At 41.9% G+C, this 27,514-nt stretch overlaps 2 protein-coding genes across 3 annotated transcripts in view; one reads left to right on the top strand and one right to left on the bottom strand.

The window, feature by feature from the left end:
• The first annotated feature begins 790 nt into the window (after positions 1 to 790).
• On the top strand, positions 791 to 4,309 carry si:ch73-14h1.2 (putative ferric-chelate reductase 1). The gene is made up of 6 exons (XM_047820926.1): positions 791 to 987; positions 1,333 to 1,525; positions 2,262 to 2,401; positions 3,857 to 3,954; positions 4,051 to 4,147; positions 4,247 to 4,309. Exons 2-6 carry the CDS (start codon positions 1,333 to 1,335, stop codon positions 4,307 to 4,309), a joined length of 591 nt encoding a protein of 196 aa, XP_047676882.1. The 5' UTR covers positions 791 to 987.
• Positions 4,310 to 5,729: 1,420 nt separating this feature from the next.
• agla (amylo-alpha-1, 6-glucosidase, 4-alpha-glucanotransferase a) overlaps positions 5,730 to 27,514 on the bottom strand; it is a 32,322-nt gene continuing 10,537 nt past the window's right edge. Inside the window, exons 8-34 of one of the 2 annotated variants that reach the window (XM_027147734.2) lie at positions 27,425 to 27,514; positions 27,140 to 27,242; positions 25,459 to 25,556; positions 24,693 to 24,832; positions 23,350 to 23,537; positions 21,738 to 21,861; positions 19,933 to 20,096; positions 19,536 to 19,637; positions 19,188 to 19,343; positions 18,551 to 18,701; positions 17,773 to 17,897; positions 17,091 to 17,203; positions 16,497 to 16,631; positions 16,083 to 16,213; positions 15,786 to 15,922; positions 15,120 to 15,253; positions 14,659 to 14,834; positions 14,367 to 14,469; positions 14,021 to 14,246; positions 10,276 to 10,387; positions 10,001 to 10,136; positions 8,891 to 9,003; positions 8,593 to 8,804; positions 8,005 to 8,102; positions 7,822 to 7,909; positions 7,597 to 7,730; positions 5,730 to 6,324 (exon numbers count right to left, since the gene is read on the bottom strand). The exon at positions 27,425 to 27,514 is cut by the window's right edge and continues 37 nt beyond it. In XM_027147734.2, coding sequence (XP_027003535.2) covers positions 6,207 to 6,324; positions 7,597 to 7,730; positions 7,822 to 7,909; positions 8,005 to 8,102; positions 8,593 to 8,804; positions 8,891 to 9,003; positions 10,001 to 10,136; positions 10,276 to 10,387; positions 14,021 to 14,246; positions 14,367 to 14,469; positions 14,659 to 14,834; positions 15,120 to 15,253; positions 15,786 to 15,922; positions 16,083 to 16,213; positions 16,497 to 16,631; positions 17,091 to 17,203; positions 17,773 to 17,897; positions 18,551 to 18,701; positions 19,188 to 19,343; positions 19,536 to 19,637; positions 19,933 to 20,096; positions 21,738 to 21,861; positions 23,350 to 23,537; positions 24,693 to 24,832; positions 25,459 to 25,556; positions 27,140 to 27,242; positions 27,425 to 27,514 — 3,607 coding nt within the window. In that variant the 3' untranslated portion in view covers positions 5,730 to 6,206. Of the gene's footprint in view, positions 6,325 to 7,596; positions 7,731 to 7,821; positions 7,910 to 8,004; positions 8,103 to 8,592; positions 8,805 to 8,890; positions 9,004 to 10,000; positions 10,137 to 10,275; positions 10,388 to 14,020; positions 14,247 to 14,366; positions 14,470 to 14,658; positions 14,835 to 15,119; positions 15,254 to 15,785; positions 15,923 to 16,082; positions 16,214 to 16,496; positions 16,632 to 17,090; positions 17,204 to 17,772; positions 17,898 to 18,550; positions 18,702 to 19,187; positions 19,344 to 19,535; positions 19,638 to 19,932; positions 20,097 to 21,737; positions 21,862 to 22,504; positions 22,629 to 23,349; positions 23,538 to 24,692; positions 24,833 to 25,458; positions 25,557 to 27,139; positions 27,243 to 27,424 lie in introns of both variants that reach the window. The other variant, XM_047820615.1, reaches the window with a different exon arrangement.

A 27,514-nucleotide genomic window follows, 5' to 3' on the forward strand; every position in this document is an offset into this window, starting at 1 on the left:
AAACAACCTTCAAGATCCCAACCAGTCTGGCTTTAAATCCAGAGTACATTCCACAGAGACTTCCCTTTTGGCTGTCTCTGAGAAACTACATGCTGCTAGATCAGTCAAGATGTCATCTGTCCGCATCCTTCTCGACGTGTAACATCATGATATCGTTTTCCTTTCTACAACACCAGAAGGATTCGGCCATTTTTGTCCACACAGGTTTCCCACGGACTTGTTCAGTCTCTTGTCATTTTAAGACTGAACTAATGCAACTCACTGCCTCTGCAAATGATCCAAAATATTTTTTTACACCTGCCTAAGTTCTCTCATACTCCCGATTGCTTATCTCCCTCCACTGGCTTCCAGTAGCTGCGTGCATCAGGTTCAAAACACTGATGCTTGCCTACAAAGACAAAAATTTACCGGGTCCCTTTTACCGCAAAGCTATCCTCACTCCTCACACTGTACCGCACTGCCTCAGACCTACCAGTACCTGGTCCCACCATATCACAGGGTAAGAGGAAGGTTTTCTGGCATCGAGGTGGAGGATTGAACTTCCCCTAGACTTTGCTCTGTTAGTTGTGTATATTATGTGTATCTGTGTATATAAAAAAACAACAACAACAAAAAAAAACCCTAAACAGGGTTGGATGGTATCCTAAGTCTGTAATTTAGTGAACCAGTGTTAATTTATTCATCAATAGAGACTTGAAAGCACTGTTGTACGTCGTTCTGGATAAGGGCGTAAATATAAGATGCATTTCACCTTCTAAAAACTTTTCAAATGCTACCTGGGTATCAAATATCCATTTCACATTATATGTACTAGTTGAAATGACAAAAACAGCATAGAACATGAATAAAATCAGAAGAACCACCCACATGAAACTGAACCCCTCTGAATGGGGTAAATTCCCACCCCCTACAGTAGGGTCAGATATTTTCTGGTCTACCATCATCACAGGATGAAAACTTCACTCTGAGAATCAACAGCTACTGAAGGTAAGATTTTAAAGATTAACCTGTGTTTTATTGGATGTACATTGGCAAAAACAATTGTATTCCCTTAATAAAATTAGTAGTATTTCTTAATTTGTGCTTTGTTCTTTTTGTAAATATAAGATGCAAGAGTAATAAGCAGTAATAGTAATGTCAAGAGTCTCTATATTTTCTTAACAAGACTTTCCTGTATCAGACAATTACACACTATAGATATGTATTAACAAAAATCTAAAAATATATCATCACTATAGGTCACACTCCTAAATAACACATGGTTTGATTTAGAATGTGTTATGAGAACATGTTTGAGACATGCCCTTTTTTCCCCCCTATTTTTTTCCTCAGATGCATCTCTTGTTCTTTGTGCTGTTAGAGCTGTACACACTGAGCCATGTGCATGCCTTCCGTGATGGAGCTATAGCACCAGCGTGTGACAGTATGATACCGACTCACCCATCCAACGTGCCTCAGAGCACCATAGCACCGTACAGAGTCAGAGCGGACCGCAGGACGTACAGACCTGGAGACATGATCAGAGGTCGCATTATTAGGAAATTTTTAAATCAGATCAATTTTTTTTAAAGAGAGACAATTGTGAGATGAGATCAGAAATGACATGTATTATACATTTCTATTTGAGCCAGATGTTTCACATCTTATAAAACAGGGGTCATGTTAAAAATCTTGATTAAAGTCCGGAGAGTATGAATATGCGAAAAACATGACGGAAAAGAATCTACAATGGGGTGATGGGGTGCAGCCTGGTGTGAAGTGGATTATTTTCCTTTACCAGCCCATGCCCAGCCCATGCCCATGCCATTCTAACAGCAGTTAGAATTTTTATATTTATTAATAAATTACATGTGTTTTAACTATATTTAGTAACATATAATACTGAACAATGTCCACAAACTAAGTCAGTTCCTGTTATCACGTACATTACAGCAGCTATAAGCAGTTCCTTCACTCTTTCCTCGCTCTTAAACTTCCTGACAGTAACAAAGTTTTGAAACTGGAGACTCCTTCTCCAAATGTTATCTAAACATCTCTCTCCAAAAAACTTCACCCTTTTAATGATGCTTTTTTTTTGTTAAATAACTATCTTACGAATGAGCTGTTACTATTGAAACAACATACGATGAAATGATGGTCAGAGCTACTGAACCTTAATAAACACTGTCTGATGAATCAAATATTGAGAATTTCAGTCATGCTGTCATGATGGACTAAATGGACTACAGAGCTGAATGGGTGAATGTATTTTAACTCAACAGTGACTCTGGAGTCAGTGAACAACACAGATTTCGAGGGCTTCATGCTGCAAGCTCGGACAACATCGAGCCACAGCGCCGTGGGCTATTTCATGCCAGGAAACACCAGTCTGGCCCGACTGCACAACTGTTTCAACACTGAGGTAGTGTATAGGTTTGATATTAATATTATATACCCAATACATTCTATCTACCATTATATAATCTGACTACCCTTATCGAATATCTTATATAACCTAATACACTCTATCTACCATTATGTAATCTGACTACCCTAATCTAATCTCTGACATAACCTAATTCACTCTATCTACCATTATGTAATCTGACTACCCTAATCTAATGTGCCTACATTTCTCAAATCTATCTGATATAATGTAATACACTCTACCAACCTTTATCTAATCTGATTACCCCAAACTAATCTCTGATATAACCTACAGAAACACACTCTATCTACTATCTAATCTATGCCAATCTAATCTCTGATATAACCCAATACATGCTCTCTACCATTATCTAATCTATCTACCCTAATATAGTCTGCCTACCCTTCTGCCTACCCTACACTCTATCTACCGTCATTTAATCTCTCTCTCCCCATCAGTTCTGTCTATTCTGATCTAATGTATATACATTTACCTTTATCAAATCTGTTATATAGCCATAATGTAATCTATCTACCCAATCAAATCTCTGATATAACCTAATACACTCAATCTACCATCATTTAATCTATCTCTCCTAAACAGATCTAGCTACATTTATCTAATCTCATTATCCTAATCTGTCCTATTTTAATGTATTCCTATGTAATCTACATAACCTAATCTAATCTATTAATCCTAGATTTTTAAACTTTAATCTAGGTATCCTACTTTAATCTGTCTGATCCATCTTAATCTAACCTCAAATCTTAATCTAATCTCCTCTAATCTATTCCTGTATTTGAGTCTAATAATCTACCTAACCAAATCTAATATATCTGACCTTATCTGTTTATCCCAATCCAATCTATAAAGATAATCTCTCCCAATCTGATCTCACTCACTCATTACCGCTTATCCGAACTGCTCGGGTCACGGGGAGCCTGTGCCTATCTCAGGCGTCTTCGGGCATCAAGGCAGGATACACCCTGGACGGAGTGCCAACCCATCGCAGGGCACACACACACTCTCTTTCACTCACATACTACGGGCAATTTTTCCAGAGATGCCAATCAACCTTCCATGCATGTCTTTGGACCAGGGGGAAGGAAACCGGAGTACTCGCTAAAGAGCTGCTGAGGCACGAAGAAACTCCACACACAAGGCGGAGGCAGGAATTGAACCCTGACCCTGGAGGTGTGAGGGGAACGTGCTAACCACTAAGCCACCGTGCCCCCATTTAGGGCAGATTAATTTAATCTGCCCTAAATGATCTATCCCATTTTTATCAAACCTAATTTGAATCTCTCTATATCCAAATCTGATCTATCAAGTGCAATATCTCCTAAATGAATTATTTTTTAAGCAAAGCTATTTAAAAACTAACCTAATTCAATCTAACAGTATTTGTTTAAGGATAAAACAAATGTCTGTGTCCTTTTTATCTTTCAGAGTTCCACCATCAGCCACTCTGCAGCAAATGAAATGACAAAGATCGAGGTCATGTGGGTCGCCCCTCTTACATCTGCTCAGGACAATATTATGTTCTGGTACTACTGCCTTCTGCCTGCACTGCCAAGTCGTATGTTTCTAACTGATCTGATCAGACCGGCACTCTTACAACACTGAAGGATTTTTTTTTTTAGTGCAACATTTGTGAAGAACTATGCTGAGTTCTGGACCATGGTGAGCAGCAACACTATCCTGCTGTCCAGCAGTCCTGCTCCAGCTGTGAACCTTCTGGTAAATACAGTAATGTAAATATCTACAGTGTAACTGATCACCTCTTCACTACAATCTCTGTTTTCATTCCTAAAACACTATTTCATTCTTATAAACCAGATGCTGGCTTTCTGCAACCTGATCCCAGTGATTGGACTCTTCAGATCTTCATCTTCATCATAACTCTACTCTGATCTCCGGTAATGGATGCAATGGCAAATATCCTGAATACTTCTTATGTAAATCTGCTCAATCAAAATGATGGAAAAGTAAATATTTCAATGTGGATGGAGATTAGAAAATGTAAGTGATTTTTGTAGTGCTTGACCCTCGTGAGAATCGTGTATATTACACAGATGAGGTACAGATGAGGTACCACATCCCCCTTGTCCACCCTAGCTCTTATTTTCTGAAAGGATTTTTTTTTTGAGCAATATAGTTTTTGTTATAAACTCACATAGAAAATGACATGTTGGTTATTTTCACTCACTCATTTCTATCGCTTATCTGAACTACCTCGGGTCACGGGGAGCCTCAGGCGTCATTTGGCATCAAGGCAGGATACACCCTGGATGGAGTGCCAACCCATCGCACACACAAGGCTGAGGTGGGAATCGAACCCCGACCCTAGAGGTGTGAGGCAAACATACTAACCACTAAGCCACCATGCCCCCCTGGTTATTTTCAAATAAATGTTAATAAACTTGAGTGGCACTGGTAAAAATTGTGATTAAAAAAATGACCAGACTATATAAAGGAATCTCAGATCTTCATAGTGATACAGGCTACGTTTACCAACCAAAATATTACCTTTGACATCTCTTCTTAGAAACTAAGAAAACCTGTTGTGAAAAAAACTTTTTATTTAGACTACTTTACCTCGGTTCCTGCTTTGTTGTTGGGTAAGGAACCGGTCTAGTGGACTCAATGGTAAAAACAGTTGTTAGCTTATTGAGATTTTTTTACACATAGTAAATGTAATAATTTAATGCTACTGCAAAATATTACATTCAGCTTGGTAAGAAGATACCGCAGTGTCTGTGATGGTCCTGCAGCAGAACACATCATCATTAGATGAGAGCTGATGAAATCAAATGTAGTAATAAAAAATAATAATTAATAAAACCCAACAGAATAGAACTGGCTGAATCGATCAGCTGGTTTTTTTTCCAGTGAATTCAGGGGCTCTATAGAGTCAGGAAGTAATACTGAACCTGGTATTCAGACCTCATATGTAACTACACAATGAAGTGAGTGATGTGTTATGTACATGTGTTGGACTTTGTACAAAGCAGAAGGAGTGTCACATTTAAGTGGATGTAATTCAGTACATTTGTCTTGCTTGATATTTGACTCGAGTAAGAAGCAGAATTAAGTCCAGGTCTGTGGCTGATCGTTTCATATAACAACCTAAATATTATTAGGATGTATTTAATTTGCTTAATATGAAGGAGGAGTCTGGAAAATCTACTTAACCACTATTAATAAACCATCATGTCATCTCAGTTGTCATCACATTTTACATAGTTGTGTGTTAATTGTTGGCCTAACTAATAAAAGCAATTTGTGTAGTGTTTGTTGAATAAAATGCAATCACACGCTCTGCACCTCTTAGACAGGGATTTATTTCTTTTACTAGTTCTTCTGATCCGTTTATCACAATGCTGAAAATCTGGACATGAATCTACAACATGAAAATCTTCTCAATGCTCATATTTCTTTTAACGTGTGAGACAAAAACATACAACAGCAGTTCACAAACTATGTAAACACATATCAGAGCCTGGCATGCTAGCACATTAACATAGCTACAGACACAGCTACAGGACAGTCAGGTATGAATTCAATCCCATGAGACAGAGCTTTACTTTAATTCAGTGTTAATTCGGCTCTAGTTGTCGAGGGATTTTACATTATTCAGGAAATGTGATGGAGGTTAAAATGAGGATCAGACGTTGTTAAAAATACTGACAGAGCTCAGCGTGGCTCATTTTCGTACCGCACAGTGAACATTCACAGCCATGTAACATTTCTGCTGGCTCTAAGATGCTAGGAAAATATTCTGGAAGCATCTGAAAGGTTAAAGGTCATGAAGGACCTCCAGAACAGTGGCGATGGACCAGGCCTGAGTCTCGCAGCTGAAGGCACAGTACTGACCGTTTTCATTCGTCAGCTCTGGCAATCCCCTCCATGGGGACCTGAAAACACAACACAAGTGTTTAGCTGTTAAAGGTCTGCAGACATATTAACACAAGGCTGAGAACGAGAGAAACTAATCAATGCTGCATTACCACAAGCTTGATTTTACTGCATTTACAAGACAGTTTGCTCACTCTGTCTGCCAAGAGCTAATGAGTGAGGGAGTGACGTGACATAAGGCTAAGTATGGTGACCCATACTCAGAATTAGTTCTCTGCATTTAACCCATCCAAAGTGCACAAACACACACACAGCAGTGAACACACACACACTGTGAACACACACCCGGAGCAGTGGGCAGCCATTTATGCTGCGGCGCCCGGGGAGCAGTTGGGGGGTTCGGTGCCTTGCTCAAGTCGTGGCCGGCCCAAGACTCGAACCCACAACCTTAGGGTTAGGGGTCAGACTCTCTAACCATTAGGCCACGACTTCCCCAACAAGTACTTTGTCAGTATGTACATCCAATGCTAAGTATAACTGCAACCAATTTCTAGATATACAAACTGGTCTCTTAAGAATTTATAAACACGAGTGAGTAAAATGTTGATTAACAGTTAACAGTTCTGTCACAAATTAAATTGCTCAAATAAGATACGTAACGTCTATGTGCTAGCTAGAGGAATTGTTGGTCTGTTGCATTACCTGACATCTTTATATGACATTTATGAAAGGAAAAAACTACAAAATAAATGCTTGAAATCTTCCAAATACAATAAACAGTCTTTGCTTTTGTTCGAAAATAATAAAATGTTGTGGTCAGTTAATTGGCATTAATGCCTGATACAAAATCATGTGTAATTGGATATAAAATTGTTTTTTGTTTAAAGGCCCAATTAAAAGAAAATATAGAATTTTCTGTCGATTATATCAGGCTTTATAGGGCTAAGTCTACACGATACACTCTTAAACAGAGATCCTTTGACTGGTTAACTTCTAGCTGTCTCAAGGGGATGTACTGTACTTAAAACTGTTTGTGAAAAGAAAACTCTGGGTTTTACAGGTGTATAAATACATTTGAAGAGTTTGCCAGTGGAACAAGATGAAGAACCAGTTCTGGAAGATAGAATTAATCTAGGAATCTTTTTTCTCAGAATATTGAAGAAAATTAGCTTAGATATGTGTGTACTGGTTGTTCTATTAATACATATGAATTAATATAAAGTGGATCAGAAATTAATATGCAGGGAATAGGAAACAATTAAATATGCTCCTCCCGTCCTTTAGACTGCTTTTTCTAAAGAGGAAAAAAGTTCTAGTATCACTAAAGTTACCTTTCCAAATGAACGTAATGGCGAGAGAGAACATTCTTCACAAGATACACCGTCTTTTCGTAGGTTTCCTTTCCAAGCTTCTTAGCAAAATATAACTTGGCACGTAGGAAATATCCAACTGGCCAAAGCCATTCCTGAGTATAGAAAACAAAATCCATGAAATAAAGTTACCCCATAGCAGCTATATCAATATCAGCTATCAGGAAGCAGCAGTGATTGTCTTACAGGGCCTTGGTGGTAGTTGAAGCCTTTGGCTACGTTGTAGTTAGTGTTGTCGAGCGAGTTGTCATAAACACCACAGTAAACCATGTCACTGTTTAAGACAAATAATGAACCAGAAGAGGAGACTGTTAAAAGGTTAAGGTCATATTGAATCTTTACTAATCTGTGACAAGAAGTAAAACTTACTCTGGATCTAGTGTCTTCATTCCCAGTGGCCCAAGCAGCTTATCTTCAGTGATACTCAGAGCTTCCCAGGCCCTTTCCACTGTGAACAACTCGGGCGCCTGTTGAGAATAATTCAGTGTTGACAAATGTAACATTCATTCATTCATTTTCTACCGCTTATCCGAACCTCGTGGGTCACGGGGAGCCTGTGCCTATCTCAGTTGTCATCGGGCATCAAGGCAGGATACACCCTGGACAGAGTGCCAACCCATCGAAGGGCACACACACTCTCTCATTCACACACACACACACACACACACACTACGGACAATTTTCCAGAGATGCCAATCAACCTAGCATGCATGTCTTTGGACCGGGGGAGGAAACTGGAGTACCTGGAGGAAACCCCCGAGGCACTGGGAGAACATGAAAACTCCACACACAAGGCGGAGGCGGGATTCAAACCCCCAACCCTGGGTGTCTGAGGCAAACGTGCTAACCACTAAGCCACCGTGCCCACAAATGTATAACTAAATCGAACAACATATCAAAGCACAGAAAACACAAATCAATAAAAAAAAAATCAAAGGCTCAGTCTAGATTTCTTACCACCACCATGGCAATGGTGAAGTTGGGTCTGAGCTGGTAATCGCACCATGGACTCGAGGCTCCATAGCTGTCCTTATAAATCCCCCTCTTATGGACGAGCTCAGGATGTTTCTCATTGGGGTCGTCTGGATCGTGAGAGACGTAGAACATTTTCTCAAAGCTGTCCTGGATCTTTCTGTTCCACTCTTCGTATGACACTGTGAGTTTTTTACCTGGAGGAGTGAATGAAGTGCACATTTTAAACTGATGCCACACTTTGCACTAAACAGTGGTATGTTCTAGTGTGTCAGGTTCTCACCGTCTCTATGGATGGTCATGGTGCTGTGAGGAAACAGACCCCATTTATGGAGCTCCACTAGCCAGCGCACGGCCGACTTACACAAACCCACGATCTCCACAGCCGAGCCATCCCTGTCACAGTAACACAATCATGCACCCATCAGCATCAGGCACTCAAAAGTGACCGCATTTAGAGTGGGACACACGGCTGTCTGTTTTACCCAGTCAGCACCTGTCCACATAAGCTAGAAAGACCTATTTATTGCTTGAAGACTTCTATATATGGCTTTAAACCACACCCACTCCACCATTCGTATATGTACACGGTTTAAAAAAACCTTTGCGATGTATCTGGATCTTTCTGATTTCCCTACGAACAAAAATAATAGATTTTTCTACCGCTTATCCAAACTTCTCGGGTCACAGGGAGCCTGTGCCTATCTCAGGCGTCATCGGGCATCAAGGCAGGATACACCCTGGACGGAGTGCCAACCCATCACAGGGCACACACTCTCATTCACTCACACCCTACGGACAATTTTCCAGAGATGCCAATCAACCTACCATGCATGTCTTTGGACCGGTGGAGGAAACCGAAGTACCTGGAGGAAACCCCCGAGGCACGGGGAGAACATGCAAACTCCACACACACAAGGTGGAGGCGGTAATCGAACCCCGACCCTGGAGTGTTAGTACCACTAAGTAAGGCAGGTATTGTGAAATGGAATACACAGGTATTATACAATACACAACACTACACCTTGATTTTTAATTGGTAACACAATAGACAATGACCCACAGAGAAAAGCAACACCTTCACTCTATCGTTATCTTGTCATTCTATATCTTCAGGGGAAAAAAACACAAATAAATCAACCAAAAAAATCATCTTAAATCTTATTAAATTTGATCTTAGTAAAAGTCAGTCAGCCCGTGTTTGTGTTTTTAGAGTAAAATGCTGGTCAGAAGTAAATGCCACTTCCGATCAGCCTAATAGACAGAAAGCAGGATCTCTCACATATGAAGCTATAGTGAAGAGCAGACAAATCAAGCAGACTACAGAAACAGAGAGGGAAAAAATTCATTCAGCTTTTTTGGTAGCTAAGTCTTTGTGAGTTACATGATCTACCTGGGCGTAGCAGGAATCCCTTTATTGCGAGCTCGGTCACTTTCGCCCATTTTATCCATCCATGTGCCACAGTTGAAGCGATTTCCTCCGTAAACGAAGCCTGTGTCTGGATTTACCTTGGCCACAATGTTGAATCCTGACATAAAAATGTAGCAGAAACGTTTTATATTGAAATGCCTCCGATAATATAATACAGAAATAGCTGAAAAATTCACAGTAAATTCCTTTCAGATGTGTGAATTGTTCATGTTTTGGTACAGTGTTAAATAGTTTACCTTCATCTCTCATGTTGCGATCGATTTGTGGGCCGGCGTTCCTTTCTCTAAACTCAATGCCCTGCATGTGGCGCTGGAGAGCTTCATGAATCACATCACACAGAGGCTGATCCTGTACACATACAACACAAGGCAAATCGTACATATTAGGACTGCATCGTGCATACTCAACCCGCATCGTGCATACTCGACCCAATTCAGGCATACTCAACCCGCATCGTGCATACTCGACCCAATTCAGGCATACTCAACCCGCATCGTGCATACTCGACCCAATTCAGGCATACTCAACCCGCATCGTGCATACTCGACCCAATTCAGGCATACTCAACCCGCATCGTGCATACTCGACCCAATTCAGGCATACTCGACCCAATTCAGGCATACTCAACCCGCATCGTGCATACTCGACCCAATTCAGGCATACTCGACCCGCATCGTGCATACTCGACCCAATTCAGGCATACTCGACCCGCATCGTGCATACTCGACCCAATTCAGGCATACTCGACCCAATTCAGGCATACTCGACCCACATTGTGCATACTCGACCCAATTCAGGCATACTCGACCCAATTCAGGCATACTCAACCCGCATCGTGCATACTCGACCCAATTCAGGCATACTCAACCCGCATCGTGCATACTCGACCCAATTCAGGCATACTCGACCCAATTCAGGCATACTCGACCCGCATCGTGCATACTCGACCCAATTCAGGCATACTCAACCCACATCGTGCATACTCGACCCAATTCAGGCATAGTCGACCCGCATCGTGCATACACGACCCAATTCAGGCATACACGACCCAATTCAGGCATACTCGAGCCAATTCAGGCATACTCGAGCCAATTCAGGCATACTCGACCTGCATCGTGCATACTCGACCCAATTCAGGCATACTCGACCCAATTCAGGCATACTCAACCTGCATCGTGCATACTCGACCCAATTCAGGCATACTCGACCTGCATTGTGCATACTCGACCCAATTCAGGCATACTCGACCCAATTCAGGCATACTCGACCTGCATCGTGCATACTCGACCTGCATCGTGCATACTCGACCCAATTCAGGCATACCCGAGCCAATTCAGGCATACTCGACCCAATTCAGGCATACTCGACCCAATTCAGGCATACTCGACCTGCATCGTGCATACTCGACCCAATTCAGGCATACTCGACCCAATTCAGGCATACTCGACCCAATTCAGGCATACTCGACCCAATTCAGGCATACTCGACCTGCATTGTGCATACTCGACCCAATTCAGGCATACTCGACCTGCATCGTGCATACTCGACCCAATTCAGGCATACTCGAGCCAATTCAGGCATACTCGACCCAATTCAGGCATACTCGACCTGCATCGTGCATACTCGACCCAATTCAGGCATACTCGACCCAATTCAGGCATACTCGACCTGCATCGTGCATACTCGACCCAATTCAGGCATACTCGACCTGCATCGTGCATACTCGACCTGCATCGTGCATACTCGACCCAATTCAGGCATACTCGACCCAATTCAGGCATACTCGACCTGCATCGTGCATACTCGACCCAATTCAGGCATACTCGACCTGCATTGTGCATACTCGACCCAATTCAGGCATACTCGACCCAATTCAGGCATACTCGACCTGCATCGTGCATACTCGACCCAATTCAGGCATACTCAACCCACATCGTGCATACTCGACCCAATTCAGGCATACTCGACCCGCATCGTGCATACACGACCCAATTCAGGCATACTCGAGCCAATTCAGGCATACTCGAGCCAATTCAGGCATACTCGAGCCAATTCAGGCATACTCGACCTGCATCGTGCATACTCGACCCAATTCAGGCATACTCGACCCAATTCAGGCATACTCGACCCAATTCAGGCATACTCGAGCCAATTCAGGCATACTCAACCTGCATCGTGCATACTCGACCCAATTCAGGCATACTCGACCTGCATTGTGCATACTCGACCCAATTCAGGCATACTCGACCCAATTCAGGCATACTCGACCTGCATCGTGCATACTCGACCTGCATCGTGCATACTCGACCCAATTCAGGCATACCCGAGCCAATTCAGGCATACTCGACCCAATTCAGGCATACTCGACCCAATTCAGGCATACTCGACCCAATTCAGGCATACTCGACCCAATTCAGGCATACTCGACCTGCATTGTGCATACTCGACCCAATTCAGGCATACTCGACCTGCATCGTGCATACTCGACCCAATTCAGGCATACTCGAGCCAATTCAGGCATACTCGACCCAATTCAGGCATACTCGACCTGCATCGTGCATACTCGACCCAATTCAGGCATACTCGACCCAATTCAGGCATACTCGACCTGCATCGTGCATACTCGACCCAATTCAGGCATACTCGACCTGCATCGTGCATACTCGACCTGCATTGTGCATACTCGACCCAATTCAGGCATACTCGACCCAATTCAGGCATACTCGACCTGCATCGTGCATACTCGACCCAATTCAGGCATACTCGACCTGCATTGTGCATACTCGACCCAATTCAGGCATACTCGACCCAATTCAGGCATACTCGACCTGCATCGTGCATACTCGACCCAATTCAGGCATACTCAACCCACATCGTGCATACTCGACCCAATTCAGGCATACTCGACCCAATTCAGGCATACTCGACCCAATTCAGGCATACTCGACCCAATTCAGGCATACTCGACCTGCATCGTGCATACTCGACCCAATTCAGGCATACTCGACCCAATTCAGGCATACTCGACCTGCATCGTGCATACTCGACCCAATTCAGGCATACTCGACCCAATTCAGGCATACTCGACCTGCATCGTGCATACTCGACCCAATTCAGGCATACTCGACCCAATTCAGGCATACTCGACCTGCATCGTGCATACTCGACCCAATTCAGGCATACTCGACCTGCATCGTGCATACTCGACCCAATTCAGGCATACTCGACCTGCATCGTGCATACTCGACCCAATTCAGGCATACTCGACCTGCATCGTGCATACTCGACCCAATTCAGGCATACTCGACCCAATTCAGGCATACTCGACCTGCATCGTGCATACTCGACCCAATTCAGGCATACTCGACCTGCATCGTGCATACTCGACCCAATTCAGGCATACTCGACCTGCATCGTGCATACTCGACCCAATTCAGGCATACTCGACCTGCATCGTGCATACTCGACCCAATTCAGGCATACTCGACCTGCATCGTGCATACTCGACCCAATTCAGGCATACTCGACCCAATTCAGGCATACTCGACCTGCATCGTGCATACTCGACCCAATTCAGGCATACTCGACCCGCATCGTGCATACTCGACCCAATTCAGGCATACTCGACCCAATTCAGGCATACTCGACCCGCATCATGCATGATAGACCTGCATCCTGCATATTACACTCACATCTTGCATACTAGACCATCTTACAGTACATACTGGACCCACATCATGCATACTATACACATACTAAATTCACACTATAAATACTATACCCACATCTCCTGTACTACACACCTATCATATATACTCCACCCAAACTATACCAGCAGCCATACAATACCCACATCATACATACTACTACATCATTTATTTCCTATACACTACCCCATACTACAACTCCATTATACATACTACACCCATGCCATACCCTGTACACCTACTACATCTGTGTGTGTGTGTGTGTGTATCTCACCACAGTGCCTGGTGCCTGAGGTAATGTGTCGTCTGTAGGGTACATCCTAGAGACAGGGCATTGGAGGATAGCCACTCCATCAGGCACGATAGTGCAGTAATCCTGAATACACTGCAGCCACCACCACACGGCATCACGGCAGTTATATCGTGCAGCTATGCCCTCACCGAGTAGGTTGGGGATCAGACCGTGCCTCAGAGTGCCAGCGAAGGACAGGATAATGTTCCTGAGATAGACCAAAAAATTTGCAACCTGAACGTTTGTCTACAGATCCCCAGATCAGAGAAATTATCAATGGCTTCTAGCTGTACTTTGGAATGGATTCATTAAGCATGTTATAGATTACCTGGCCTCCAGGTGACGACCAGTGAGCAGCATGAGACCCCGCAGGGCAATGAACGTGTCTCTGCCCCAGCAGCGGAAAATTCCAGCAGAGAAATGAGGCAAGCCTGTCAAAATGTGAATGAGCCAGAAATATAGATCTCCATCAGCTAATGTGCGCTGATAGATAGAACCTTTATCTAATTCCTGAAACGCCTTCATCTTCAGTACTTTAATCTGTCCAGAATTGAGGTATCACTGAAAATCATACATGCATAATATATGTAATGCAAAAGGAAAGCATGTTGCTGAGTAACCTGCTGCCATGGAGACGCAGTACTGTTCGTCCTGCCCGGTGATCTCATTTGTGCGTCTTGGGACGTCATGCAGCGCTGGCGAGAGTGCTGGAAGTGCAGGAACACGACCCACACCACACATCTGCAGTGAACCCAGGGCCAGCAAACGTACAAAGGACGAACCATCCTGAACAAAACTAACATGCACACACACACACACACACACACTATTAAATAAATATATACAGGAGCTCATTTTCATTCAGAAAAACTCAGAAAATGAGTGTTAGCCAGCTCGCTAAAAATGTCCACAATCTCTCCTGACCCCTGCTGCAGTATTTTCTATGCACCTGATGCATTACTGCCAAAGTCTGTATGTGGTATATATGTATTCTGATGGTTATAAAATAATGTAAAGTTTTATCATACTGAAATGCATTGCTGTTAATGTAAAGCTAGTTTAATCAACACAAGAGACTGACGGTGACATCTGTCTGAAGGTAGAGTCTAGGGCATTGGTGTACGCTCCGACCAGGATGGCATCGAAGTAGCAGGGGATGAGGTAGCGAGGGATGTGTTTCAGGTAGCCAAACATGGCGGTGAACCACTGACCCACCTGCAAAGGGCAAAGAATTTGTTCCCCTTTATTACATTAAATTTGCCTTGAAATGATTCATACAAGATTATGTATAAAATGTCCCTTAAATACTTTCTTGAACTTGGTTAAGTGTTGCAGATGCAGTAAAGTAGCATCGATGTCATTTCCATTAGGATAAATTAACCTCGGAGAGAATTTACCTAAAAAAATCATTTGTCTGTTTTCTTTTTTTTTTTTTTTTTAAATCGAGATTACAAGCTTTGTGCTTTCACAGTTATTTTTTGTTGTCTTTTTCTTCTGCAGTTCACTGGAAGATAAATTTGCTCTTGGAATGAGATTTGCTTTGCCAAGAAAAGACATTTTGTCCCGTTTTTTATCCAATTATTTTCTTGTTTTCCTTACTTTCTGATAATTTGTTGCATTAATATTGCAGTAACCAACTTCTATTCACGAAGACTTTTACACATCATTGTAACATCACACTGTTTTGACACACTTTGGGTTTTTATAAATCTAGCGCTCTTTGTGTTTTGGGTCTCCGAGTGCTCACCTCTCCAAGCGTTCCTTTGCGAGCCACCAGTCGGTTACTGACATAGTCGATCATCCAGTCTCCCTGCCTCAGGTTATCACAGAACGGGTGGCCCAGGTCGTTCTTAGGTCGGATGTCAGCCATCACCGAAATCAGGCCTGTGTGAGACATACACATTGCTCATAGACAGCATCTTACATCCTTTTTTGTTCTAACATGAGCAAACCTGTGGCCTTTATGAGTTAAAGCAACAACAGACAAAATTTCTCCTGCACATTTTAAGACGCAGGGTATATTTTGGCTAGGTCTGGGCTGTACCTTGCAGGCCAGCGTACTTGAGGCTTGTCCATCCGGGGATATTATAACAGCCTCCTCCGTCCTCCTTCTCCTCTTCATCACAGCGGAACAGCAGGACGTTCAGTTCAGCCAGAGTCAACTTCTCCATGATCCTGCATATCAGTCAAACCTACATAAGTCTATATCCCTTTCATTATCATACTTATATATAAAAAAATAAAAAAATAATTAAATAATAAAAAGCTCTCTTTCATCCCTGATGTTATTTAAATACATAAGAGAATATAGACAATAAGTATGAGGTTCATTTATTGTGTCTTAATAAGTGAAGCTGAATCACAGGGTATCACAAAGACATAGCACTGTGTGTGTGTGTGTGTGTGTGTGTGTGTGTGTGTGTGTGTGTGTGTGTGTGTGTGTGTGGGTCTCACTTACTGGCACAGTGGGGTCTTCAGTATGACTGGAGCGTTCTGGTCCATCACACTTCCTGCCTTGTACTCAGGGTTAAACTGAACAAGGTGACCCCTCAAAAACCCCACAAGCTCCTGTGCCTTCGGATCCAAACTCACTCTGCAGGAGATAATCAATATTAATAATAAAAAGGAAGAAGAATATTAATTTTCATTGTAATAATTAACATATGCACCTGTAAGTGGTATAAAATGTGTAGCACAGTAAAATACTGTTCGTTAAATAATATATTCAGTATACATTCAATATAAAACCCAACTGCCCAGTCATCACAGACTGTCTCTTGTCACAATCACTCAGATCCTGACGCTTGCCCATTTTTCCTGCTACCAACACGTTAACTTTAAGGACCGACTGTTCTCTTAATAAATGTGCCTAATATATACCACCGTAATGAGATAATCAATGTTAATCCCTTCACCGTTCAGTGGTTGTAATGTTATGGCTGATCATCATATCTTTTATACAACCTGATACTATGAGTTGCAGAAAATCAGCCACTGAATAAAACAGGTATATAAGACAGATTGCAAATATAATCTGTATTATTTTCAGAACCTGAAAGCGATGACGCTGCCGGGTGTGAGACGCTCAAACACAATCTCCTGCACAAACTCGCTGCGGCCTCGTGACGTCACTCCAGCCTGCTTCACCACACCACTGTCCTTCAGCTGAGAGAGAGACACACACACACACACACACACACACATACACACATACACACATACACACATACACATACACACATACACATACACACATACACATACACACACTAATATGCAACTACTCATGAGTAAGAATGAAGAATATCAACCAGCATGTCAAAGTCGTTTAAAAGAGCAGGAAGTACCTATTATGGGCCTTCTAGTGATTTTATGGCAAAAAAAAAGAAGAAAAAACCCCCACAAGCCTTCAACCATACCTTAGCTGGTCTCAGAAGAGTGGCCTGATTTTAGGTTAAGAAGGTAAAATTGTCTAATTCAGGCAACCCAAACTACAGGTAACAGCCCCACATGGGACCACTTAATCTTACAAGTGAGGAAAAAAAAGAGAAAACAAATCCATTTCATGGTAAATAAGGAATCTTTAAAATGATTGTCTAGAAACAACTTAGACATTTAAAGATAAACGCAGTCCATTAAAGTATATTGAAAAAGCAGACTGCTGTGCTTGAGACTTGGTGAAGAGGAGAAAGTGTATGGGACTGTGATGAAGTTCTTCATCATTAGACACTAACCTGGATGTGCTCTTTAATCTCCACTGTAAACTCGGGCAGGCCGTTAATGCTCCTCTCATCTTTTTTGTAGGAACCGGCCTGAGTCTCTACTGTACGGGCCTCTAACACCACCTCCTCTATCTTACCTGACAGAGGAGAGAAGGAGAAGGGAGGAAAAGAGAAGAGAAAAAAGAAGAGGAGAAGAGAACGGAGAAGATGAAAATATAATTGGAAAAAAGAAGAGAAGAGAAGAGAAGAGAAGAGGAGTTCAAGAGGAAAGTTTTGTAATCAAATAATAAAAAAAAATAATTATTTGCTATTTATTTATAGCACAACGCTGTTGAATTCTGGATTCCATCCTCAGTGTCAGTGGTTTGTCAGAGGTTAAGTTTTTTTTCAGGACAGAGAGCAGCACAGGATGGTGAAGAAACCAATTATTTTTATTATGTAAAAGTTTTAACATAAGTGAACGAGAACCAACTTGCTTTGTGGACATTTCACTGGACTATATATATATATATATATTTTTTTTTCAAAATAAACGAAAATGTCCAATTGTAGGCAGATTACTATGTAAGAAGAGTACAAATGTTGTCATTGTAAAATATTGGACATTGGGGCTGTAACTCCACCGTGTAACTCCAGTGTCCCCATGTTGTTGATTATTTTCCTACAACAGCATGCCCCTAACAGCTTACTTGAGGCTAGCGTCACTGCTGCTGTTTACAGCAAACTGTTCTGTGAGATTCTGTTTTTAGGGTTTGAAGAGTTCCCCATGTCAGACTCATGTCAGACTCACCTGGGATGAACATGGGTGGAACCTCGAGAGCGTACTGGTGATGTTTGGGGTTGCGGAAGGCAGTGCGACACACAGCCACGACAGACTGGTGTGAACTCGGAGAGTGACGAGTCACGGCAACAATGTCTTCATCCACCTGATCCACAAACACCTGGAGAGAGAGCACACACAAATGCACGTCACACACACACGCACATGTCACACACACACACGCACATGTCACACACACACACGCACATGTCACACACACGCACATGTCACACACACGCACGCACATGTCACACACACACGCACATGTCACACACAAAAACATGTCACGCATACACACGTCACACACACACACACGAACATGTCTCACATAAACACATATGTCACACACACACACACTTATTCCCTTGCCTGTGGGACATCACACACACACTGTTTAAAACTAGTTCATAAACAGCTCAGGAAATCTTGAAAGCATGAACACACCCATACACACATGAGAGGGAAGAATCTTACACACACACACACACACACACACACACACACACACACACACACACACACACACACACACACACACACACACACACACACACACACTCCCATGTAAACACACACAGATACAGTACACACCTGTGTGTCTGCTCACCTGGTTGAAGCCGTTAGCTGCGAGCTCCTGGTGCAGGCGGTTCACAGCTAGTTTGCCGGCTGTGATGCCCGTCTGTAGACTGACATGCCCGGGGCTGGGCTGCTTGGCCTTAGGGTTCCACTTCTGATAAAAACGCTCCTCAGTTACCACAGAGATCTGTTACACAACAACATGTACACACTGTGTTACACGTCCCAGTCTGTGTGGTAAACGCTATATTCCACTTCTGTTTGTGTTCGGGTTTCTTTTTTCAGAAGCTGATTAGATTATAGAATTACTAAAGTTTTTAAAAGTTAGTCTAAATGTGTGAAAAGTGAAAGGAGTCTCAAGTGAGGAGTGAGAGCTTACCTGATGAGGTACGAGCTCGTCATAGCCTCGAGTGCTACCTGTGGCACAGCAGGCCATAGAGACGATAGCAGAGCTAGACAACGAGTCGAATGCAGAACGGATCTGTAACACACACACACACACACACACACACACACACACACACACACACACACACACACACACACACACACACACACACACACACAGAGAGACACACACAGAGAGAGACACACACACAGAGACACAGACACAGACACACACAGACACAAAAAGACACACAAGCAGAAAAAAAATGAATAACCTGTAGGAAATCTATTGCAGAAACTGAACCTAGCTGTGCCCTTGACCCTGTTTGAATCAATCTTAAAATCTATTCTGGTCATTTGAAGGTTACAGTGATAAACCACAGTGTGACCTGGATGGGACATTCGTTGTCATGTGTGATGTCCAGGAACATGGCGTGGGCGATGCTGGGCACCAGAGGACGGAGGCGTGGCTGCATGAAGGCTCCTACAGGCTCTCCACCGTAACGGTACACCAATCTACCCTCCTCATGACTGTCTCCAGCACTCATCGCCTCTGTCACACACACACACACACACACACACACACACACACACACACACACACACACACACACACACACACACAGAGTATATAAACAATTCTTCCACTATAGAGGTCATACAGAGGTCATTATACAGGCTAGTATAAAAATATATCCTGCAAAATAAACTGAATAAATATCCTGGAGTTTTTTGGATGATGTATTAAATTAATCACAACATCTTGCCCTAGGTGCTACAAGCTTGAACACACTATACCTAAATAAGGGCTTTAATAATGACTTCAGCATCATTCTTGAAACATTTCTAGCACAAATGCACAACATGTATCGACATGCTTTGTTAAAGGAACACTAAAGAAGCAAGCTAATTACAGTTATATAAAAAACAACCAAACAACCCACATCATGCTAAAGATTCTCAAATGGCATTCGTTTGCTGTTAGCTGTATTAGTGTGACAGCGTGAAAGACACCTCTCCTTTTTTTTAAATTTTTATTTAACTCCACTCAGGCTGCTGTGTTTATCCTAAGACCTGAAATATACATATTGCGGCACAGGAAGTGACATCATGAAGCAAACTGTATTTCACTGCACCCAAAATAAAAAGCTATGCCTTAAGTTATATACAGTATATGATTCCTTAACATATGATGCTTCTTTTCTGTTTTTTCAATTCTTTTCTGGTTAAGATTTTTAGTTGTATTTGGCTTTTTTTTACATTTTTTTTTTATTTGTGATGCCTTTCAGCATTTAATGTTGTTTTGTGTGAATTATACTCATGTTTGAAGCACATGCAGAGAAGAGGGCTTCAGCTGAATGTGATGATGTCACGTGATGTTTTTTGGTCCAGACCTGCTAAAGATCTGAGATAATAATGAAAAACCACGATCTCTTCACATAGGGGATTGTGAGATCCCGGAGATTCCACCTTCATGTTCTCATTAATCATCATGAAGATAAGTTGCATGTCTATAGAGTTGTAAGTTGGCTTTCAAGCAGCTGAGTGTCTGAGTGTTCTAGGAAGTGATGTCATGACGGATGCCTTGCTAATGCTAACTCTAGTTGAACCAGCATAATGTTTTGGGGGTGGAGCTTCATGTATATATTCATCTAATTCGACCTCAACCGTTTAACCATTCGACTTGTATTTATTCATTCATTCATTTTCTACCGCTTTATCCAAACTTTTCGGGTCACGGGAATCCTGTGCCTATCTCAGCCGTCATCGGGCATCAAGGCAGGATACACCCTGGACAGAGCGCCAACTAATCGCAGGGCACACACACTCTCTCATTCACACACACACTACGGACAATTTTCCAGAGATGCCAATCAACCTACCATGCATGTCTTTGGACCGGGGGAGGAAACTGGAGTACCCAGAGGAAACCCCCGAGGCAAGGGGAGAACATGCAAACTCCACACACACAAGGCGGAGGCGGGAATCGAACCCCCAACCCTGGAGGTGTGAGGCAAACGTGCTAACCACTAAGCCACCGTGCCACCCGACTTTTATTTAATGTTTCTAAAATATAGTTTTAGATTTTTAGGTAAGTGAATGTATCTTAAACTGTTTGTACAAGTAGAAATCATTTAGATTCTTTCTAACAGTAACTGATCACAGTGGACTGGATAAAAGTTAAAAGTTATACCTCTGATAAGGGAGGAGATGCCTAGTCTAGTGACAAACACATTGTCAAGCTCCTCGCTGCCTGTGAAGAGCTCAGCCACCACGTACAGGTCGGGTCTGATGGAGCGCGCTGCAGCCAACATGAACTACAACAGTGCAAGGTCAGGGGTAAGAGCACAGGAGGGGTAACAAGGAGGGAGGGGCAAATGGGCAAAGTGTGGAAAGTGAAGAACAAGAGTGGTGACAAAAAAAGAAAGAGAAATATAGAAAGAGAAATAGAAAGAGAGATGGAGGGGGGGAGAAAAAGGGAAGTGCTATAAAAAATGAGAGAAGAAGGAGTGGAACAGAAAGAGAGAGAGATAGGAAGGTGAAGAACACGAGTGGCGACAAAAAAATGTAGAAAGAGAAATAAAAAGAAAGATAGAAAGGAAGGGAAGCACTAGAAAAAAAGAAAGAGAAAAAGGAGTGGAACAGAGAGAGAGAGAGAGAGAGAGAGAGAGAGAGAGAGAGAGAGAGAGAGAGAGAGAGAGAGAGAGAGAGATAAATGAAGGAAAGGAGAGCAGATAATGAGTTGAAGTGAAAGTAAGGACGTAAGCGAGTGTGAAAAACACAAGCAGAATGTTTTCAGGGTTTTTCAGATGGATGATCGAGAAAAAGAGAGGGAGGACAAGCAGAAATTGGTGAAGTGAAACGGAAAGAGAGAAAACAAGAGACACACAGAGACTCTGTTAGGACATGGGAACACACACACACATCCCCACACACACACACAATCCATCCCTGCTGTACCTCGGATCAGACTGGTTATTCCCAGCCGGTTTACAAACACATTGTCAAGCAGCTCACTGCCTGTAAAGAGCTCGGCTATGACATACAGATCGGGTCTGACCGCCCGGGCCGCACACAGCATGGCCTGCAGAGTGAGAACAGTCCGTCACTGTCCACAACACTGCTTTACTCTCTCACACACACACACACACACACACACCTTTTAGGATAAATTAATTTAGGAAATAAAAATAATAAATAAATACTGCTACTACTACTACTACTACTAATAATAATAATAACAACAACTTAAGTCTGCAGTTCTACTAGACATATTGTGCACTGTGTAGATTTTACAGCACTGTGAGGTTCAAATCTGGACATTAAGAAAAGAAGGGAAAAGAAAGGGGTGTGTGTGGCCCCGAGTTAAACACGATGGCTATTTACACCAATCTGATATGACTTAAGAAATGTCAAATGTAGCTACATAAACAATAAATAAACAAGAAAATATTACACAGGGAAATAGAATGATATCTTGTGATGATGTTCTTGTGATGTTCATGTGTACAGTGAAGCTCTACTGCTGATAAACACTGTGGGAACGTACAACATTACAGACTAACATTCAGATGCATTCAACATACTACAGCTGATCTAAAAAAAAAAAAAAAAAAACAAGTGACAAGATTGATGGAGAGATTAAAATCGAGACTTATGGGAATAAACCAGACTAAAGCAGAACTTTTATGTGTAGCAGAAGGATAATATTTACAGAACTCTAACTGGGTTTGTGATCAAGTTGCGCTTATGAAGCTCATAGTAAGGCCTTCTGTGTGTGTGTGTGTGTGTGTGTGTGTGTGTACCTCAGCTACGTGCAGCGGTGTGGAGTGGCAGTTGTCGAGACGGACTCCGGTGAAGTACGTAGCCGTGATCTCTGTGTATTTCTGCATGTGTGCCCACAGATAAGGACAGTCCTTAGGCTTACTGCCGTATCGAAGCTTCACGCTGTCTCCCCAACAGATCAGCTCTCGTCTGATGTACACGTTAGAGCCTGAAATAAAGCAAAACAGCAGCTTTCAGTTTGCTCAAAGGTAAAGGTGTATGATGGGTGTATTCTGAGAAAATCATGAAACCACCGGCTCTGTGTAGTTTCCATCACAGACGCTCGCTCGGTCACAGAGCAGAACAAAATTCCTGTCACGTACGGTATGTGGGTGGAGTTACATCATCAGGTTCCTGATGTAAACATATTGCTAACTCACAGGTAACTCACTGACATCACTAAATAAGACAGCATCTGAGTCAAACTCTGAAATAGTTCAAGCTAAAAACATACACCAATAACGTATTTTCTTTTCAACACCGAAAATAATCTTCGGCTAGGATGTAAACCAGGGCCTGTATTCATGATATGATTTAGAGCAGCATTTATCCTACTGACGTAATTCTAATAAAAGTGTTCGGATGTGGTCGTTTCCCCTAAGGTTAAAGGGAAATCCTAGTAAAGATAAAAGTTATTCATAAAGCATCTTAAAAGAGCTCATAAGGTCAAAAAGACTCAGGGAGTAGTGAGGAGGACTTTTAGTGTCTTTAGCAGAGGAGAAAGTGGCTGAAAGGTAAAAAAGAAGAAATGTTTTTGATAAAACATAACTCATGATAATGAGTTAATAAGGTGCTGTAGATTAGATGGTGTAGGGATTATTACTGTGACCAATCGTATTAGAGCTAACATCTCAGACACGTATATAATCGATGGCATTTAGAGATACACTAACATCTCCGAAACAGAGCCGAAATGCCATAATGATATAATGACATTTCTGCTCCATGTCAGAGATGTTTACATTTACTTTACATTTATTACATTTGTAACATACTGTACAGATGTTAGTGCATCTCTAATATGATCAGTCACGAACGTAATCCCTACACGATATAACCTCAAATATCTTAACATAGAGTCAAAGTGAAGGCTTATAATAGACCAGATTTTAAAAGCGCTCATATTTTATTTTTATTGGACAACCAATCACAGTCTTATACAGAATGTGTCATCACCAAGTAACAAGGTGAGCCCCGCCTCCTCTCTAAAATAAAAGATTTCTGTATTTTCCTTGATCAGAGGTGCTCTGAGATTGGTCCTGAATCCCTCTTAAGCTAATTTGTTTCAGGTTAGATCTGGTTTCCTGGTGAATTCAGTTCTGACCTGGCTCGGCAAAGTTCCTCAGTGGATCGTCGCCCATAACCCAGCCATTGTGAGCCAGGAAGTGACATGATTTATCTGGCTGGTCCATGAGCAGAAGTTCCTTCTCCAGAGACTCCACCTTAAAAGGGAACGTGAAATACCTGCACACCGATTAAAAAAGAAAAAAAAGATCAGAGGTGTTTGTGAAGGTTTTCGATGTGTAGTGTAATCAGATGTAAACAGATGTTTATTTAACCTTTACTGAAGTGTCCAGTGTCATTTTCAGGACGAAGGCATTTACACTTTTTTGTGGATTTGTGGAGCGTAAAAGTGACCCCGGTAAAGAAAAGAATTATTGACATGTGGGATATGCTTAATTGTGTGTCTTTTTAATGGACATCCTGTAAAGACAATACTAATTTCTTAAATTATTCATCCTTGCTATGAATTCTGTGCATAAAAAAGTTGTCGCAGTGGGAAGCTGAGTGGTGAAGGCGTTGGACTAGTGATTGTACTAGAAGGTTGTGATTTCGAATCCCAGGAGCACCAAGCTGCCACCGCTGGGCCCCTGAGCAAGGCCCTTAACTGCTCTCTTGTATAAACCAGACAAAAATACGCTCTAGATAAGGGTGTCCGTCAAATGCTGTGAATGTTATTAGCCACTTTCCATCGGACAGGACAAGGGGTACATACTGTATTAAACGATATTATTATAGACGGTGTCACATCTGAGGTGGTTAGTTAACACATCGTCTCGGTATGAAACAGGATGCTTTGATGATGTTACCTCGTAACCAGTGGATGTTTTCTGGTGACGGGGCCGAGTTTGGGGCCGTGGTCCGCCAGGCGCTCGTAAAATATTGTACCGATGGAACAGTTAGCAGCCTGAAGAGGGGGAAAATTAAATAAAAAATACAGCACAGAATGATAATCAAACAAGTGTGAAAAACAGATTTATCTCCTGTTGTGTGAAATTTATTGGAAGGCTCAAGGTTACTTGGCTTCTGAATCTTTACTGCATTTTGTTTTACCACATCCTGTTAATTAGCTTAGTGCTAATGTGCAGATGTCATCAAGTTTTCTTTAATTCTATAAAAAAATATCTTAAACAGCTCAATACTCAAAAATGGTAATTATTGAGTCTTGCAATAGTGCTAAATGGCTAATGCCAGAGATGGGGGACTCGAGTCATATGACTTAACTCGAATCAGACTTAAGTCGCAAATTTGAGACTAGAGACTTGCTTGACAAATATTAAAAAAGACTCGACTTTACTTTGACTTGACATTCATGACTTGAGACTTACTTGTGACATACACATGTGTGACTTACTCCCACTTCTGGCTAATGCAACTAATAAGATCACAGGACTTAATCAAAATGTTATGACAGAAGAAATGTCCTGCAGACGTTTGAATAACAATATCAGATTATGAAACCTCACTGTGTAGCTAAATGCCTTAAACATCCGTCATAATGCGTGGGCTCCTGGCGTCGTCCCTCTTGTATAAACAGATCTTAGATTACACGGATAACCGTTTGCAGACAGAATTGTTGTGAAAAAGTTTCGGTGATCAAATATGAGCTTGTGTGGCTTAACAATGCAAAAAAAAAGAAAAGAAAAAGAAAAGAAAAGTGAATTCCACTTTTATGACTCCTTAGAAATATTAACCTGACATCTCCAGTGCAATCTAAAGCATCTGCACCATATATAACTGATCATGTTAGGGCTAAAAGAGAAATCTGTGAATTATTTATACAGATAGTCTTACGATGGACAGTAGCAATACGAATAAATTGTAAAAATATTAAGTTTTCCGTCAGCAGGCAATTGTAGCGGCGTACAGTTTCTTAATGCTGCTTAAGTTTATAACTGCTCTGAGACAATGCCCACTGATAAAAGCGCTAAACAAATAAAATTGAATTGGGAAAAAAAAAAAAAAGTTTGTTTTTGTGTTTTTTGCTTCTTTATCATCGCCATCCTCATCTTCCGACAACCGAGTTAATGTAGCCATCAACAAACTAACGGTGTTCAAGTACGCAGATGTCGGCCAGAATCTCTGTGATTACAATATGATACGACACAATACTTCAATGCGTGTACGATACGTAGCTTTCGCGACTTCGTTTATATATTTATTTATTATCATTTCCATGTTTTTATAGTTGATAGGATTATTTACTGAACAAACTTTCTATTAGATTGCATTAGCAGAATGTGCTATGCCATACCGATCGCCATTCTGTTAGACTCCTGGGTAGGCTAGGTCATGGTTCGACACTCTAGTTACGATGAGGTCGTTAGAATGTGTCGTCTCCGTAACTCGGTTACTAGCTGTACTTTTCTTTTCAAATGAATTGTGAGAGGTTCATTAAACACTTTATCCAAAATGGCATCCGTATTAAGTTTTTAGGTTCAATTCTAAAATATATTCAGAAAGGCCTAAAAATCCCTGAGCAGCTCTGACCTGCTCCTGATGATAGCTGATTTCTCGATACTGTTCTCCGTTCAGCTCCTCCAGCCTCTTCTTGAACCACTTACAGCAGTCCTCTATGGCTCCTGGACTGTTCCTATTAAAGCACAACACAATTCACACCAAGTACCGAAAATAAATAAATAAATAAATAAATAAATAAATAAATAAATAAACGTGCTGTTACACAAGCTGAAAAAAAGAACCAATATCAAAGCAGATCCAACACAAAGAAACAATCTCCAAGTCCACAAACAGCACACTTTCTAACACACTGACCCGTTGGGCACAAAGAGCTCCAAGGCTAAATTAAAGTCCACTGAGCTCCCGAAGCGTCTGTACTGTGGGTCCTGGAGGATCCTGAACTGC

The sequence above is a fragment of the Tachysurus fulvidraco genome, chromosome 11, assembly GCF_022655615.1.
Source record: "Tachysurus fulvidraco isolate hzauxx_2018 chromosome 11, HZAU_PFXX_2.0, whole genome shotgun sequence".
NCBI lineage: Eukaryota > Metazoa > Chordata > Actinopteri > Siluriformes > Bagridae > Tachysurus > Tachysurus fulvidraco.